General features: G+C 43.0%; 1 protein-coding gene across 2 annotated transcripts in view; it reads right to left on the reverse strand.

Annotated features, from left to right (window-relative positions):
- Nucleotides 1–409: 409 nt before the first annotated feature.
- Nucleotides 410–17,057, reverse strand: part of TFEB (transcription factor EB) — a 73,537-nt gene continuing 56,889 nt past the window's right edge. For both annotated transcript variants that reach the window (XM_035121593.2, XM_035121594.2), the window contains exons 3-10: nucleotides 11,799–12,044; nucleotides 10,671–10,919; nucleotides 10,089–10,169; nucleotides 9,449–9,569; nucleotides 9,182–9,238; nucleotides 7,766–7,841; nucleotides 7,225–7,372; nucleotides 410–6,890 (exon numbers count right to left, since the gene is read on the reverse strand). In XM_035121593.2, the coding sequence (XP_034977484.1) occupies nucleotides 6,435–6,890; nucleotides 7,225–7,372; nucleotides 7,766–7,841; nucleotides 9,182–9,238; nucleotides 9,449–9,569; nucleotides 10,089–10,169; nucleotides 10,671–10,919; nucleotides 11,799–11,996 (1,386 nt within the window). In that variant the 5' untranslated portion in view covers nucleotides 11,997–12,044 and the 3' untranslated portion in view covers nucleotides 410–6,434. The remainder of the gene's footprint in view (nucleotides 6,891–7,224; nucleotides 7,373–7,765; nucleotides 7,842–9,181; nucleotides 9,239–9,448; nucleotides 9,570–10,088; nucleotides 10,170–10,670; nucleotides 10,920–11,798; nucleotides 12,045–17,057) is intronic.

Here is a 17,057-nt window from a genome sequence, read left to right on the forward strand (position 1 = left end):
TAATCCTCAAGCACAATTTGTTTAAACAGCATAAATCCCTGTAAATTTCCAGATTTGCAAGGGAAATAGTTTACCTGTAGCATCAAAGATAGCATCACCTTGCAAGTTGCTTTATATTGCAATTTTGTCCCACTCCGCCCTGAAAAGGCTTGAAGTTTTCCTCTCTGAAAGCTACATCTGATGAAGTGGATGGAAAGTAGATCCCCGCATCTCCAGTTTTCGTAATTAGTTTGTCCTTCCTGTTGTTTCTTCTGCGTTATTTTGAAGACAGTCTTTCTCAAAAGGCTTCACCACCCCTAAGCTACTGTACATTGAATGTGCCACTTCTATAATCACTATAGCATGGCAGTTCCTATTGAAATGCTTTAGTGTGCTCCCTTGTATCCCAAAAGAATCAGATGTCTCAATCGATTGTAAATAAATAAATTTTAATGATTTCCCCCCCTCTGTTCCAGTCCATTATTTTATACATTTATTTATAAAACAGTAGTAACATTTCAGAATCAGAGCGTGGTGCATTTTTCTTTTTCTTTGTTTTATTAAAAACAACATTCTTTTAAAAATTTGTGACTAATTCTCAAAAAAGGCCAGCCCCTCACTTCTCGCACTGAAAGAGATTTTGGTAAAGTACCTTTTATCTGTTCCAGTGGGGAGCCATATATAATATATACTTCATAGTTTATCATTAATCCTTGCCGTGTATACAATATACACAACTTCACCATATAAGTCAACAAAGCATGCTGTGCATGGCATATACTAGAAACGAAGGTAAAGAGAACATATAAAAATCTTTGCCCCCAAAGTTTAAAGAAATGTGACCACTGATTTCAAGTACCTAGCATGAGACATCTCAATAGTCTAATATTTGAAAGAAAGGAACTTATGAGTACAATATTTTCTGAAAATTAGGTCCCTTTCAGTTGCTTGAGACTGATCTTATTTGCAAGCTGAGGCATCAAAAAAACTGCTAGATTTTTTTTTGGGGGGGGGAGAAAACATTCTGGCTTCTATCTCCAAATTCACATGTTTTTCAAAGCCTACTGGATCATGTTGAGTTGAAGATTACAAACAGATCAGTCATTAAAGCTACAATCCTGTGCACACATACCCAGGAGCAAGCCTCAATGAACACAGTGGGATTTATCAATAAACAGGCACAGGGTTTCACTGTTAGATTGTGCAAGCCTATGTATACTTACTTGGAAGTATGTCCCATTGGACTTAAGGGGACTTACATCTGAGTAAACGGGCTCAGGATTGTAAATGTTAGACCTAATAGCCCAGACTGGGTTTTGGGGTTTTTTAAGCTCTAGTTTTGCAGATAACATGATTTTTCTGTCCCAGATAAGGAAGAAATACAAATATGCCATAGTTTAAAATCCTGAGAAGAAAAGAGGCTGAAAACCACAGGCTTTTTGAACAAATATTACATTCACATCCTATACCTATATCTTGTAAATCAAGCACACTGCATAATGCATATAATAACCGCATCCTGTCTCTGCAGAAGCACTTCATGAACTTGAGAGTTCTAACATGTAATATAATGAATTGAGAAAGAACCTTCCAATAAGTCATTTTCTCTATTCCTCCCCCACTCAGTCTTTTTCAGGTATCTGTGCTATAACTGGTGCAGATCCTACCAATATAGTCTTTGTACAAACAGAAGCTTTTTCTTAATACATATTATTACATGCTTAATACATTTACAATTGATTGTAAAGCACCAATCCAACCTTATGTTCTCCTTTTGCCCCCAAACAGGGTTTCTAATATCACCTGCATTTTCAAAATTTCCCCTCAAACTCACAACATGCACTGAACGCTTGCATTCAAGTTGCCATACATTTTACTGCAGATAACACAGCTTGCACACCCATTGGCCTTTGGCAGGAGTACACAATACTTTCTAGTCCAACAGTGTACAAACTGTTCTCAAAGGACCTACTTCTAATGCCCGCGATCCTTCCACAGACACTTGAAATAAACCAATAGTTATGGAACTACTGTACATATGTTAGCAAAGAACAACGGAAAGGGGGTGGTGGTTTATGAAAGTCTAGGCCAGTCTTCCCTAACCTGGTGTTTTGGACTACAACTCCCAGCAGCCATGCTGGCTGGCTGGGAATCAGGATCCAAAACATCTGGAGAGCACCAGGTTAATTGAAGGCTGCCTTAGGTTGTCATCTAGACCATACTTGGTTCTACCAAATTCCTCTTTAGGAAATCTGCCGAATATATATTTCATGATACAAATATTCCAACTTTGCAAAATGCACTATGGTGCAAAATCAAGTCCGACTGGTTTTGGTCTCACATGGCTGCATGTCTAGGTATGTTCTTCTGGATGACTAAATCAGTACTTGCTACATTAATTACCAAAGCAACACAAGCCCTAGTCCAGCACCACCAGGCACTATAATCCACATCCCCCTTTATGGGCAAAGCAGGAGAAGTTGCCTTACTGTGGGGAATGATGTAAAAAAAGAAAAGAAAAGAAAATAGTGGGGGAGGGGGAGGAAATGTGCTAGACCTTTGAAGAAAAATACATTTAAAGGGAGGAAAATAAAATAGCATTGTGTTGGTTGCAATTATTGTGTTGGTTGCAAAGACAGAATTGTGTTGGTTGCAATTATGTCACAAGCATCTTCCAAGATGTGTACCATTATACTAGTGCAACCTTCTTCCATTACAGCAAAGGCTGTGGTTGCTGTGGGCAGAGGAAAGTGCATCTCCTACATCAGTGGTTGCCAATTGGTGGTCCACGGACCCCCAGGGAGTCCACATAACCCATGCAGGGATCTGTAGTACCGTGCACATAACAAAAACTACCACAGAAATATTAAAAGAGATATTCTAGAGGGCGCAGATGGAACACTGTAAGAAGGTGGGTGGGGAGGACTTGCAAGAGCATCATAAATAGCTAAAGATACAGCTAGGACTTTGTTGGACCGATTGTGCAGAAAGACCCTATAAAACTACAGAACCACAGGAAACTGAAGGCACTGCTTTGTCTCAAAGGAATATGCTGATGGCTCTTTGGTAGATGGCTCATGGTTATGGAATTGAAATCTCTATCCCAAAAAAAATTGTTTCAGAGAAAAGGAAGCTGTTACCTGAAATGCTAAAGTTAGTTCCCTTTCATTCGGGTTTTTCCTCAGTTGTTTAATAGAGGAAGTTGCCATATAACCAGGTCAGATACTATGGTCCATCTAGTTCAAGTCTTGTCTGTTCTGACTAGCAGAAGAAGGCTCTTCATCACCTCCTACTTGACCCTTTGGGGATCTTTTGCATGCAGAGCACAAGCTCTTCCACTAAACCATGGGCTCTCTAAATATGTCAATAAGCATTCTGAGAAGAAGTCAAGAGCTTCCTTTCTCCGTAGATCCAAAATGAGAAGCAGATGCTGGATACCGTTACGGCATGCACACTGCAAGTCCAAAAAGACTAGAGCAGAGTAAAGAAGCTAAATTTAATAATCCGAACAGCATCACTTGACACTTCCCCAGGCTCACAAACACAACATGACCCTGTCCCCATGCGACTAGATGTTTCCACTTGCTTCTCCAAGATATCTCTATCACACACACACACAGCAACTTAACCAAGGAACTGAGATTCAGTTGGAGCCAAAGTCTCCTAACTTCACAGGCTTGATGACACTAGAGGCTCATCCATGACTCCATTTGCCCTGCCACTTCCCGCCAGGGAAAAGCCATGGTTTAGCACAGAATCAGAACAAACAGCAACCAGGTCTTCCACAGATTGCTATTTGTTCCAATTTAGTGTTAAAGAGCGGGTTTTCCAAGGGAAAGGGACGAAGGCAAAAGTGCTCAGACCCATGTTTACAAGCCCTGTGGTAGCAATCTACCCTAAGGCCACTGAACATTGATCCATCTGTGATTACTTACATTCAAGCACCACCAAGCATATTGCTCTTGCCAAAAACATCAGGCCAAGTTTCTGTGCAATGTACACGTGAATCAGCTCGCAGTGCAACAGAGGATTTTCATCTGATGCAACATACAAGGTGCCAAGCAGGCAGAAAGGAGGTCCTCGCTTGTTTTGAACTTCCTGAGTTACCAGTGGGGCTGAAGAAATGTAGAGCAGACAATTCAGCCACAGCTACCAGGGGCTGGTCAAGGACAGATAATGTCAGGCACTAATGGGCTGGACCTGCAATGCACCACAATTCCTAAGTGACTGGAAGGATTATTGAGCCCTGACCAAAATGCCCTGAGACATTGAAGCACTGATGGTAGGCATAAAATCTAGTTACTCTGAGACCTGCCCAAGACTGCCTGGAAGAGTGAGATGCAGGGAACATAGGCTGCAAAAAGAAACAGCTGGTGATCTTATCAGTTCTAGGAGATAGCAGTTGCCAAAACACTCAAATAAAGCTGTGCAGTAAACCAAGGCACACACCTTCAGGACTGATAAAATTTCTCATTCATACATTGTTTGACAATAGGGGGGAAAGAAGGTTCCCTGCTGCAATGTCTCTATCTTAATTTGAATTGTATAAGAGGGTGTCCAAGATAGGAAATGCAAGGTCAGGAGAGTTGTGTAAGTCCATGTGCAAACTACCAACTTGTGTTAACCACTTAAAAGGAAATAGGCACACCAGACATTTGCACATGTAGTGATGTAGTGGGAGAGTGACACATACATTCCAAAATAAAGAGGCATGAGTGAGTGAATGTATGTATGTATTGTTATTATTATGATTAATTTGATTTCTTACTCGCCCTTTGCCATAAGCTCCCAGGGGCAGGTTACAGCAATTTAAAAAGACAATATTAAAATCAGTTTAAAACAAATGCGCTCAGAACGACACTAGAGTTTGCACTAGCTTAGCTGAAGAAGCTTAATTAAACTGGTGCAAAGGAAGATTCTTTGAGCTCCTTTCCGGGACAAGGAGGGCTTAGGGACACAGGATGGAATTTGTAAGGTTCTAAAAAAATGTATTCATCTGTAGCAAAGTTACTGATGTATGACATCCAGCATGAAGGGGCAACAGAATGAGCTGCTACCAGCTAGATTGATGGGCTGTGGCCTCAGTCCTCAACTGCCATACACACGGGTGGTGGGGGAGAAGCAAACATGCAGCTGGAGATACTTTGCAAGATTTTTTTGTTGCAGCTAGCAATGGGTTTAAATGGAAAGACAGCTTACCCATTTTGCTAGGTGAATGATGGCAATAGTTTGAAATATATTGAGGTGCACACATGCACTTTGTATGACTATGTAGGATGACAGTCAAAAAGATTAAAATGGAGGATGGACACAAGCCAAAATTAGCCATCAACACGCTGAGCTTTGGACAACTCAGGTCTAGTTGAAATCTAATGGAGTGCGCATTTTGAAAGCCATTAAAAAGTTAATTAAGGCTGCCATTATCCCACTTGGGCTTCTGACTTTAGCAAAAGCTCTGCAAGAGCAATCACATTATCCTTCCATCTCTCCAAAGAATTGATACAAAATCACCACCCATCGCACTACACTGCTAAGTGGTAGCACCACAATCTTTTGCAGGGTCTATCCCTGCCCTGTACAGTGGTACCACTGGTTACGGACAGAATCTGTTCCGGAGGTCAGTTCATGTCCGGAAACGGTTCTCAACCTGAGACACGCTTTAGCTAATGGCGCCTCTGCCATGCGATTTCCGCTCACATCCTGGGGCAAAGGCAACCAGGAGCGGCTACTTCCGGGTTCGCAGAGCTCATAACCCGGAGCGTTCACAACCAGAGATACCACTGTATAAAGAAAGGAGCCCCAATATGGGAGCAGGCCATTACTCCCGTCGGCATGACGGCAGGAATTTTATTTATTTAGCGAACTTATATCCCGCCTTTAAGAAAAAACAGTTTCTCATAAGGCGGTGGTTAAAAAGGAGTGGGGGCACAGTGAGGCTTAAGGGATGTGCTAGTCCTCAAGAAGAAAAAGAGATTAGCACCAAGCCTTGGTTAAAGCTGCTTCTCAAACAGGACAAGCTGCCACCCAACACTAAAATCACATTGTTGCATAAATGCTCAAAGTGGATCTGCAGGACACGTAGTATTAAAGGCACAGGGCCCTGAGATACACCTGCAGGGATCTGAAAGGCCATAAAGGGGCCATAAGAAAACCATGATCATCCCGTGGTCATGGCAGAGGAGGCAAGGCTGCTTGGGTTTGTGTGTGTTTTTGGCAAATCAAGGCAGAAGAGAAACTTGGGGGTAACATTCCAAGAGCTGGGGTGAGCTTTGTGCAGAGCATTTCCTACCCCACGCACGCACACAAACACAATCTCCTAGTTCAGGAGGCATCTCTGTTCAGTCTCCTATGCCCTTTGAGTAAGCCTGCAGGGATAAGGCAGAGGGATGAATCTTCAGAAAACAAACAAACAATCTTTTGACTCCAAGTCTTTTCTGCCTTAGAGAAGCTTCTCATCACAGCATATCTGTGTCCTCCATGCTGAAGCTGCTTCTGCGACTGCTAGCCTTTGAAGCTTCTGGGGACACGGCAGAGAACAAGGGGTCTGACGCCATGGGCAGCATGGTATCCTCCATCAGCATCAAGTCCAGCTCCTTCTTGGACAGGGAAGGGAAGGAGACGTTTTGGCTGGGGTCCAGAGGGTCATGGAAGCCTGTTGAGTTGTCGTCAAAGCTCAGGCCATGAGTGAAGTCCAGCTGGTGGTAAGGGGACTGCGGAGGAGCAAAGTGTGGCTGGCGCTGCTGAGCCTCCTGCTCAGGATGGAGTGGCGGCTGCGGTGGAGGTTGGTTCTCTGTTGTGTCCTCTTCTCCAGGGGTTTCTTGCTTCACAACTTGCTGAGCAAGTTCAGCCATGTTCATGCCAGAAGGTGAAGCAGTTGGTAGGCCATGGACTCGGGCCTGCATCTCCAGCTCCTTTAGGACAAGGCACACAAACATGACAACAGTCAGACAGATGAGCAAGCGGCATGATCTCCACCCACCCAAAGTTCCAATAGGCATTACTAACGGAAGTAATGCTTTCACGTGGGTGAAGGCCATAGTAAAAATCAGCTTTGCAGCCAAGGTTGAGAACCTCTTTCATCTATTCCCTGAGCACAAGGTTATGAGACAGGGCTACCAACTGGAACGGGGGTAGGGATGGGGAAAGTGATGGTTGAAGGAATGAATGAGTAAAAGGAAGGCAGTTGCTATATGCACGTAAGAGATTTAGGAAGTGTGAACACAGGACAAAAAGATGGGGACTCGCCTGTATGCGGAGCCAGAGCTGCTTGTTTGCCATTTCCAGGTGCCGAGAATGATTCTCAAGATCTCGTGACCTTTGCAAGTCTTTCTGCATCCTCCTGATGTAATCAACAGAGGCTTTCAGGATTGTCCCTTTGTTCCAGCGCACATCCCTGGAAAAAGACATCGGAGCAGATAGTTAAGAGAATAAAAGGATGACTTCCAGATTCAGGAAAGTTCTGGGGGCAATTATGCTCAGAACATAATTAGTGCTGAAAGTTTCCACACAAATGAAGGGAGGAAAGCTCAAGCATTTGTGCCATTATACTAAGTTTTATCTGCCTCTAACAAATCTTTTCTTTAAGGCTTAAATAAGTTTTGAATTTTAGCTGAGACAAAAGGTGTGTTGTGAATATTTGGGGGGCAGAAGTGAAAGGAGTGTTTTCAGTGAATATGGAACAATAATTTCCCAGAAGGCTTTATTCCTGTTGCCTGTTTCAGAGCATGAGGTCCTTCATGGCTCTTCAGGAGGCATTAGGATAATTGAACATTTGAGCACAACTTACAGGTCTCCTGCTTTGGGGATCAGCATTCCTAGTTCCTTAATGCGATCATTGATGTTGAACCTTCGTCTTCTTTCAACTGAGAGAAAAACAAAAATAGTGGCAATATGAAATATTTATTAAAGTATAAAATGAACACAAAGGTGCCAAAATAAATGAATAAATATCATTTGATGAAAGAAATTATGAATCAATTTAGAGTTGTATCCAATGTTGCTGTTCCACTCACTCAATGGAGTTCCACTTATGCAGAACTTCCCCTCTTCTCCCTTGTAGCACCCACACACACACCCTCAGAATCTTTTCAACAAGTCTGGGGGACCCTCTGGAGCAGGTTTTGAAGGTATGTGGGGTAGAGGAGAAGGAAGCCTCATTGTGCAAGTGTAACACTGCCTGTGCAGCCTTGGATAAAATCCTAAATCTGCATATATTTGCATCCAAAAACACACACACAGTGACTGTGTGCACACACATTTGCAAGTATATGCAATGTGCATAACAAAAAAGCAGTTTTGGTGTAACAGAAAGAAGGACATAAGAGGCAGAGTTAGCCAATAGGATAGAAATAACTTGCCGTTCAGAATGCCTTTTTTTCTGGCTGGCTGTTTTAGCTAATGGATTCTCTGTCTGTTTGGAGTGAATATGCTAATTGCTTTCTTTGATACTCTGCTTGCATATTTTTAAATAAACCAATGCAAATATTATACTACATAGGACCAGCAATTTCTCCTCCAAAAAAATCCAGGTAACACCGTGACTAAAATGGTTATTCCCCAGATTGACAGCATGGCTTTCTTTCTTTATCCCAAGGGCAGCACCACCGAACTGATTATCTTCCATTCTTATAGCTAATTATATTAAAACAGGTGCCTGCATTTGAAATGAAATGTAAGAAGAAACACCAAGTTGCAGTTGCTGATTTCTTTCAGACCAAGGCAGCACAATTACATGAATCCATGCTTTAGCAGTGTTGGAAATAGCTGCCCACCTCCAAACCCCACGCCTTCTATGAACCACTCAGGTGATAAAAAGGCTTGCTGGATACATGAGCACCCTTTTGTTCCAAGTTGAATGGCTGACGGCAGAAGGATAAAACACAAAAAGTCCACATGAAGACAGACCCAGCTCTGTGCATATGCAACAGGTACAGAGTGTTCCTAACATCTCCATGTTCTGGAGTCCTTCTCTGCACCAAGACAGTCAGATACATGCATTAATAAAGGAGTGAAATTTTAAGACTCCTGCAAGACAGCATTGCTTCTGCAAGAAGCCAATACACACTGGGTTGCCACACTGTCCATGAAAGAGAGAGATTTCCCATATCTTCTCTAGAAGGACTAAGGGGGAACAGAGCAGGGATCACTGAAGACAATTTGGGAAGACGTTCAGGCCACATGGTTTTAACCAAGCACCACTCACTCAGATTGTGATTGTCCTTCTTCTGGCGTTCCTTAGCCAGTGCACGGTTCTCTGCATCTAGAGACAAAAGACCAAGCTGTCAAGCAAAGCAGTGGGTCAAGAGAAACAAGAGTGCTGTTGCACATGTGCATGTGAATATATGCTCACATGCGCACATGAAAACAGACTTCCCAGTGACCTACACTCTGAGTCAAAGCTGGGGCTGGATACAGCCCCAACAAATCAACTCAGGCATGGATCCCAGGATCATAAGCCCTGCCAAGTTACCCGTGAGCTCTCTCTTCTGCGTCAGATCTGCTGGGCAGGAGCTGCTGGTCATGCCCACCACAGAGGGTGTCATCTGAAGATCACTGCTATACACATTCATGTGGCTGCTGGACAATGGCAGCTGGAAAACAAAGGAAAGGAACAAAACACTTTAAAAAAAATATTTGCATAGGAATAACATGCAATAGAATGGAGGGGGCAAAGAAATAGGATTCCAGCCAGATGCAAAGTATCATAGCAAAATCACAGTACTGTAGAGTTGGAAAGAACCACGAGGGCCATTGAGTCCAACCTCCTGCAGTGCAGGAATCATTTGCCAACGTGGAGCTCAAACCCATGAGCTTGAGATCAAGAGTCTCATGCTCTACTGACTGAGCTCCTGGTTACAAAGTGGGGGGTGCCCTCCAGATGTTGTTGGACTACAGCTATCATCACCATCCATGACCACTTTGAGATTTCTTGAAATAGACTCCACAGCCACTAATGTTGTAGCAGGGTATGTTGCTGTCCAAACTGGCATCCCAATAGGCCCACAGCATGGACACACTGCAGCTTATTTCCCTCCCATTAAGATAGTTTTCATAGTTTGACCACCATTCATCCAGGAGACAACAAGAAGCAAAAAACCAGAGATACTCACAGTATTTGGCATGTGAATTTCTGGATTAATGCACCCCACAGTAGTTGTCAGCTGCATTATGTCTTCAATGACATCATCTATCTGGAAGGAAAAGTAGCCTTTGAGATATAAGAACCATTTCCTCTATCTTGTCAATACAGTACTTTTTCACTAAAAAAAATTAATGCATTCATGTACACAGACATGAGAAACACAACTGCAGATTTAAGTGAGTCTTATAAAGGTTTGCTTCTTTCAAGCCTCCTACCAAAAAAGAATGGAGATGAAAGTTCCCCCACAGTCACCATGTTCCTTTATTACAGTTCCTACAGTGATACAAAAACCTGACTTCTGTTTTGTCCCGTTTCTAAGCTTCAAAACTAGGAAAATCATGTGGTGCAACTATATCACGGAAACTTCTCAATTCAGTTTGCAGAAAGGGGAGGTGATTGCAAGCTTGAATTCTCCCTCACAAAAAACGCTCTTACTTCCATTAATACTTCCTACTGTACAGTCCCAGGAAAAGAGGAACTGGATTCAGAATTATCTCCCAACCCTCCCCAAAGATCCACCATTCCCCAGGAATAGAAGCCACTCACTCACCTCCCTTTCTGGGTTGGAGCCAATGTTGAGCATTGCCATTGGGCTGTTGGGCGTACTGTTGCCGGCGGAGGAGGGCATGACATGGCTTGGCCTCACGCCAGGCGAGACAGAAGGAGGAGGCTTAGGAGACGGAGCACTGAGCAGCGGAGCAAACTTGTTCCCATAGGTTTCAGACAGGAATTCTTGGACCTTCTTGTCTCGTGACCGTTGCAGGTGGTATGTGGTAGGGTTCTCCAGGAAGGACTGAACCTGAAAGTGTCCAGGAATAAGGAGAGGAACAACATAGAAGCAGAGGGCTGTCATATAAAAAGTAGCAGGAGATTTCAACTGAGCAGCTCTTCGGGAACAAAAATGCTTTACAGTATTTTCTTATAGTGTACTGTTTCCACAAGACTATGGCTTGCCTGAACCCCTCCACCCTCATTTTGAATCGTAACCATACTCAAAACTGTCTGTAATTGCAGTTGTTCACATTTTCCTCTACCTCTGTCTATCCTTTTTTGAACCCCTCACAACCTCTCTCTCTCTCTTTTAATCACACTGAACAATTTGGCATCGTCAGCAAACTTACTGTAACTGCCTCACTGCTGAGCCCTAACTTCCTAGATCATGAGTGAACAAGTTCAAAAGCACAGGTCCCAAAATACTGATTCTTCTAGGACTCACTTTCTACAACCCTCCATTGGAAAATGTATTTCCACAGGCTGTGGCTCAACCAGGAGGAGCTCATCCCAAGATTTAAGCAGACAGGCTGGTCTACACAGATTCAGGTCTTCACGAGTTGTTCAGGTGTTTATACGTTAACAACAGAATCTTAAAACTGGCCCAGTAGCAAATGGGCAGCCAGGGTCTATCTTTCAGCAGAGGTTTTACAGGACTGCAATAGGCTGCTCCCATTAGCAACCTAACAACCACATTTTGTACAAGCTGCCCAACATAGAGCACACTACAATAGCCCGGTCTTGAGGTTACCTGCACATGGATCACTGTGGCTGAGCTATCCCTGTCCATTACTTGTTGATTTGTAAACAGAAGACATCCATCTATGCAATTTCCATAGCATAAATAGTCCCTACATTTGGCTTCCCCACTAGGCATTGCCAAGACTTTTATTTACTCGAGCTGTACCTTTAAGACTTCTCCTGGCACAGATGGTGGTGACTGGAAATGAACTGGTGTGTTGATGGCAGGGGTTGGAGCCATTGGCATCTGCTGCTGTTGCTGCATGTAATGCATCATTGCCTGCTGCTGCATGCGCTCCCGTTGCTCCTCTTGTTGGACTTGCTCTCGCATGAGCTGCATCCGCAAGCCAATTCGCGACGCCATGGCGGGTATTTTGGATCTATCAACGTTTCCCACGGGACACTTAAAATCCTGAGAAGGAAAGTAGAAGCATTTAGGCACAAGCATTCAGCATCAAAAGAAGGCTATAAAATGTGGCCTTTGCCCTCATAGCAGAAATATGGCCATGGACTGTGAAATATGCACCTGAAATTTACCAAGACTGAAAGTTGCTTTGCATAAGTGATTCTAATAGGTACAGCAGCAGCAAAACTCTTGGCTTGACTGTGTTAATAGACTTGAGTTTAGTGTGGAACACTCTAGGACCCCACTGTTGCTTTATGTATCTTTTCTAACCTCTTATGTCATTTATGCAAAGCTGACCAGAACAAAATACGTAATTCTTTTTTCTCTGAACTTTCCCAAATATCAAGTATAATGGCAATTAAAAGCTAGGCAAGATAAGTATTGCATGAGCTGAACTGCTATGTCAATTCAGAGTTTCTTGCAGGAGCCAAGCCGTTTTTCTAGATCCTAGTTGCACATGAACTACAATCAGAAATTACAAAACAAGAGCAGAACAATAACATATTTTAAGTGCTATATAACAACATAAAGCACATTACTGTTTGTTTTGGAGTGTTTTTTGCCTTTTACATGCACATTTGAATGAATGCTTGTTTTCTATAAGTATTCTAATTTTAAGGATTTTAGCTCTTCGGCGGGGGGGGGGGATACAGCCCTTGGCTGACCTTCATGTGACTCTTGGTCTAATTTCACAAGGGTAGGACAAGCTCATATGGACAGAAAGACACATTTAGGCTCTATATCAGACATTATTGCAAACAGTGACTATAATGTGTTTGTTCCATTAGATGAAGTGAACTTGCAAAGAGGAGCAGATGGTCACGTTTCTTTGGCTGTACTGGTCTCTCTCCTCCCCTCAATTTATATGATTCTTGGTGCCCCCCCCCAAAAAAAACACCAAATATTTCTTATTTTCACAATAGTTCCTTTTGTCACAGTTGCATTTTTATGGATCTTCTCAGTAGGCACCCACTGCATGTCTACTCAGAAGGCTTGTCCACACTTCCACTTGCCCTAACCCCTTCCTCCTGGGGAAATCCACTCTTTACTGCTGAATCAGAGCAAGCTGTGGGGTAAACAGAAAACTGCTTGGACCTGTGCTTTCCAGGCATGGGACAAGTGAAGTGTGTCGAGCCCAGAGTTAAGTCCAGCTGATTTCAATGGGCGCTTTCCCTAGTAAAAAGAATACAGGTTTGCAGTGCCAGTTCAATAACAGCCACACAATTGCTCTTCCAAGATGCATGTTAACAACCTAAACAAGAAATCACAGACACTCCTGAAGTCGGGAACAAACTTTCCAGATCACCAGTGCTTTTCAAAGACTGGACTTGGTTCTTCGATGGCAAGTTAAATGGTTTACTTTAATTTCTTCTTCTTCTACTACTTCTTAAATTTATATGGCCATCTATCAATAAATAGCTTACATGCAAAACAATGCTAAAAACAAAAGACCATATTATAATTAAAATCAACAACAAGAAAAACAGCAGCCTCCCCACCAAAAAACTTTTCATTAAAGCAGAGACAACATAACACAACCCTCATTTACAATGTCTGAATGAGCTATAGCTATCTTTCATGAATTCTTGCTCTCCTTTCAAAAAACACAACCACAAAAACTGCTAACAAAATGGTGTTCCCAGTGTTGGCCTCCTCATTCATTCACTTAAAAAAAATAAGTTTAACATCAAAGTGAGTTAATGATCCCCTTTCCTTCTACATTAATCTTTGCCCTGTAATGACCCGGAAAATGGAAACCCACTGCCCTCATTCAGATGTCTTATCATCTCCGGTCAGGTGACAAGAAGTGTATATTAAACTTTGCTGAATGAAGGCAGAGGTGGTTCCCCGAGTCCCTGGACTCCAAACAAGAGACACAGATGGAATTCAAGCGAGATAAGGGCCTTGTTTGCTCTGGCATGAGGATGAAATATGGTTCAGAGTATCACTACTGTGCTTAGAGAACTGCAGTCTTGCCACTTCTTCCCACGTTAGGTATAATAGCCCCGGCCTATGCCAGGATCATGAAACGATGCTCAGGCTGCAAATAAACAAAAACACCATAGATAAAACTGTACTGATTAGATGCAACCAATTTGCTGGAATGTTTTGATAGAGAAGTAAGGAATTAAGCACATTTTGTTCAGCTAATAAGAATATAAGCTCTTAAAGGTAAAGGGAGCTAATAAGAATATAAGCTCTTAAAGGTAAAGGGACCCCTGACCATTAGGTCCAGTTGTGACCAACTCTGGGGTTGCGCGCTCATCTCGCATTATTGGCTGAGGGAGCCGGCATACAGCTTCCAAGTCATGTGGCCAGCATGACAAAGCCGCTTCTGGCAAAGCAGAGCAGCACACGGAAACACCGTTTATCTACTTGCACTTTGACGTGCTTTTGAACTGCTAGGTTGGCAGGAGCTGGGACCGAGCACCGGGAGCTCACCCCGTCGCAGGGATTCGAACCGCCAACCTTCTGATCAGCAAGGCCTAGGCTCTGTGGTTTAACCCACAGCGCCACCTGCATCCCTCTAATACAAGCTCTTAGGAGAGGGCAAATACTTGTTTGCTACTACCCAGATGTCAGGACTAGATCTAAGGGGCATAAGTTTATTGAGGATAGATTTCAGTTGAGCAGTAAGGGAATTTCAACAATGGAACCAATTACCTAGAGGGGTGGTGGCCTCTCTCTTGTCTACTCCCCCCCCACCACCAAAAATTCCATCCATCTCCCGTCCGGCAAACTTGTCTCATATTCCAGTGGTCTCCAATATAGGTAGTAATTTTGACTGTTAAACCAGGACTATTTCAGGGGCAAATCAGTTCTATCGAACAAAGCCCAGTGTTATGAAGTCCATAGTACAGGTAGGAAGCAGAGGCGGGCAATCAGTGGCTTGGCCAAGGTCCACAGCAAATTGATGTTTGAGGTGACATTTGAATATTCTTCTTAAATTGTGGCACCTAGAACTGGACACTATATTCCAGGTGTGGTCTGACCAATGCCACTGGGAAAAAATTGTATCTTTGAGATTATTTCCTGGAATAAGCAGCTGGTTTATCAGGCATACAGTATGCTTTTGATAGGTAAAAAAAACCCATACATTTTCATTTAGGTTTAACCCATCCTATGCCTTACTTAGGCTTAAGGAAGCTAGCAGCAAATGTAAGCTCTTATGGTGAATATGCTTTCAGAGCAATTTTGCATGGCCTCCTCAGCACTTCAGAGTAAGAATCCAGCTGCTTTTTCAGATTCCTAAATATGTAAGCAGGAGTTTACACCCTGCTGGTCAAGCTTTTGTCCTCAAAGCGCCTCAACTTTTTTACTAGCTGCTTTCTTCAGCCAGGGAGTGTGAAGAGCTTACAGGCCCTATCTGGGCATAGATAAAGTGATCATATTCCTTCTTGCTGTCATAACACAGGCAGTACATAACAACTGGCACACGATGGTTAGCTTATTCATAGACTACAGGCACTCTGGCTCAGAAATAAGCTTAACCTCAAACAAACTGAAATAAGAGCAACACCATAGGCATATATGTTTCAACTTGTGTGATAAGTCTCCTGAATTCATATTGTAATTGGGAAACTCTCCCAGGATACTCCTTATGACCTCTCTAGCTTTTTCGTTCTCCTCAGTATAGCACCCAGTATCTCTAGAAATAATTAGGACAGACAAATGAGCCAAACACCACCTGAAAGAGAACATCTCAACACATCTCAACCTTAAAATTAATACAGAATGCACTGGTTCACTTAGGTTGAACCCATCCTATGTTCTAGGCTCGGGGAAGGTAACAACCATTTGCGTGTGTAAGATCTCAAGGTAAATATGCTTTCATCTCCAGCTTCAAGTCAATGCACAATGCATACAATTTTCTATGGTGCCACTTTTATGCATAAGACATGTAGATGACACATTATGCACATTCTGGTGCATAACCCCTGATCCCTCATACCCCTGCTTGACCACCACGGCTATTGGGAGAGTCACTGTCTGTGGTCCTCCATCGGGCTTGGTTCATATCCACAAGCAGCTGTGTGTTCAGTATTGTGGGCCCAATGTTGTGCAACTCCTTTCCAGTTGAAGTAAGAGAGAGGCACTTACTGAAGACTTAAAATTAAATTAAAAAACCCTGCAAGCTTTTTAATTGAATCCCAACATTACTGCATTGTTGGACCACTAGATGATTCTTGGGGTCCCTTCCAACTTCCATCATTTACAGGTTTGACACATTTTTAATCGTATTGTATGAGGTCTCCTGTACAGTGCTTAGAGACGGCTATGATGAAGCAGTATACAATTGCTAAAATAAATTGCTTTCAATAAATTAATAAATGCAAAACAAAGTGTTGTTTCTCCTTAGTACTCCATCATGGGGGAAATGCAACCCAGTTCTACACTCCCTGTCAGAGTTATGTGAGGATGGTGTGCTGAGATTATGATATAGATTGCTGTACTTCATGCTCTCTCCTGGTCAAGTGGCCTGATAGATTTTTGCTACAGGGGGAGGTGCCAGGTACTGGCAGCCCACCCCCCTCCCAAGGATGATCCAGGCGAAGGGGGCAGCGATTTATGGGGTTCTGTTCCACCTGTGAGGCAGCAGCCAGGGCTGGAGGAAGAAAGAGAGTTTTAGCAGTTGGAGATGGGGGAGGGGGTGCAAGAAGTGTCAGAAGAGGAGGAAGGGACTGTTCTTGAGAGAGGTGGGCTGGTAGAATCCCCTCCATCCCCTTCATCGCTGTCTCTAAGGACCAGGAGAAAAACCCCTTTCTAACACTCAAGGCCTACCCAGAAAATAAAAGATGAGCATGCTTCTTGCTTCAAAATAATTGCTTTCATCCATATGCAAATCAACCAAAAGTCATATGACTGGTTGACTAAGATTTCTTCAAGCAGGTGACATGGGGCATTCTTTTGTTTTGAATATGATGCATCAGAACCGGCACTATCTTATAAGTGAAATTCCCTTTTGTGTAGGAAGTGAATGAAGAATGAATTCCTGTTCTCAGTTGCTATCGGCCATGG

The sequence above is a fragment of the Zootoca vivipara genome, chromosome 7 (assembly GCF_963506605.1).
Source record: "Zootoca vivipara chromosome 7, rZooViv1.1, whole genome shotgun sequence".
Taxonomy (NCBI): Eukaryota; Metazoa; Chordata; class Lepidosauria; order Squamata; family Lacertidae; genus Zootoca; species Zootoca vivipara.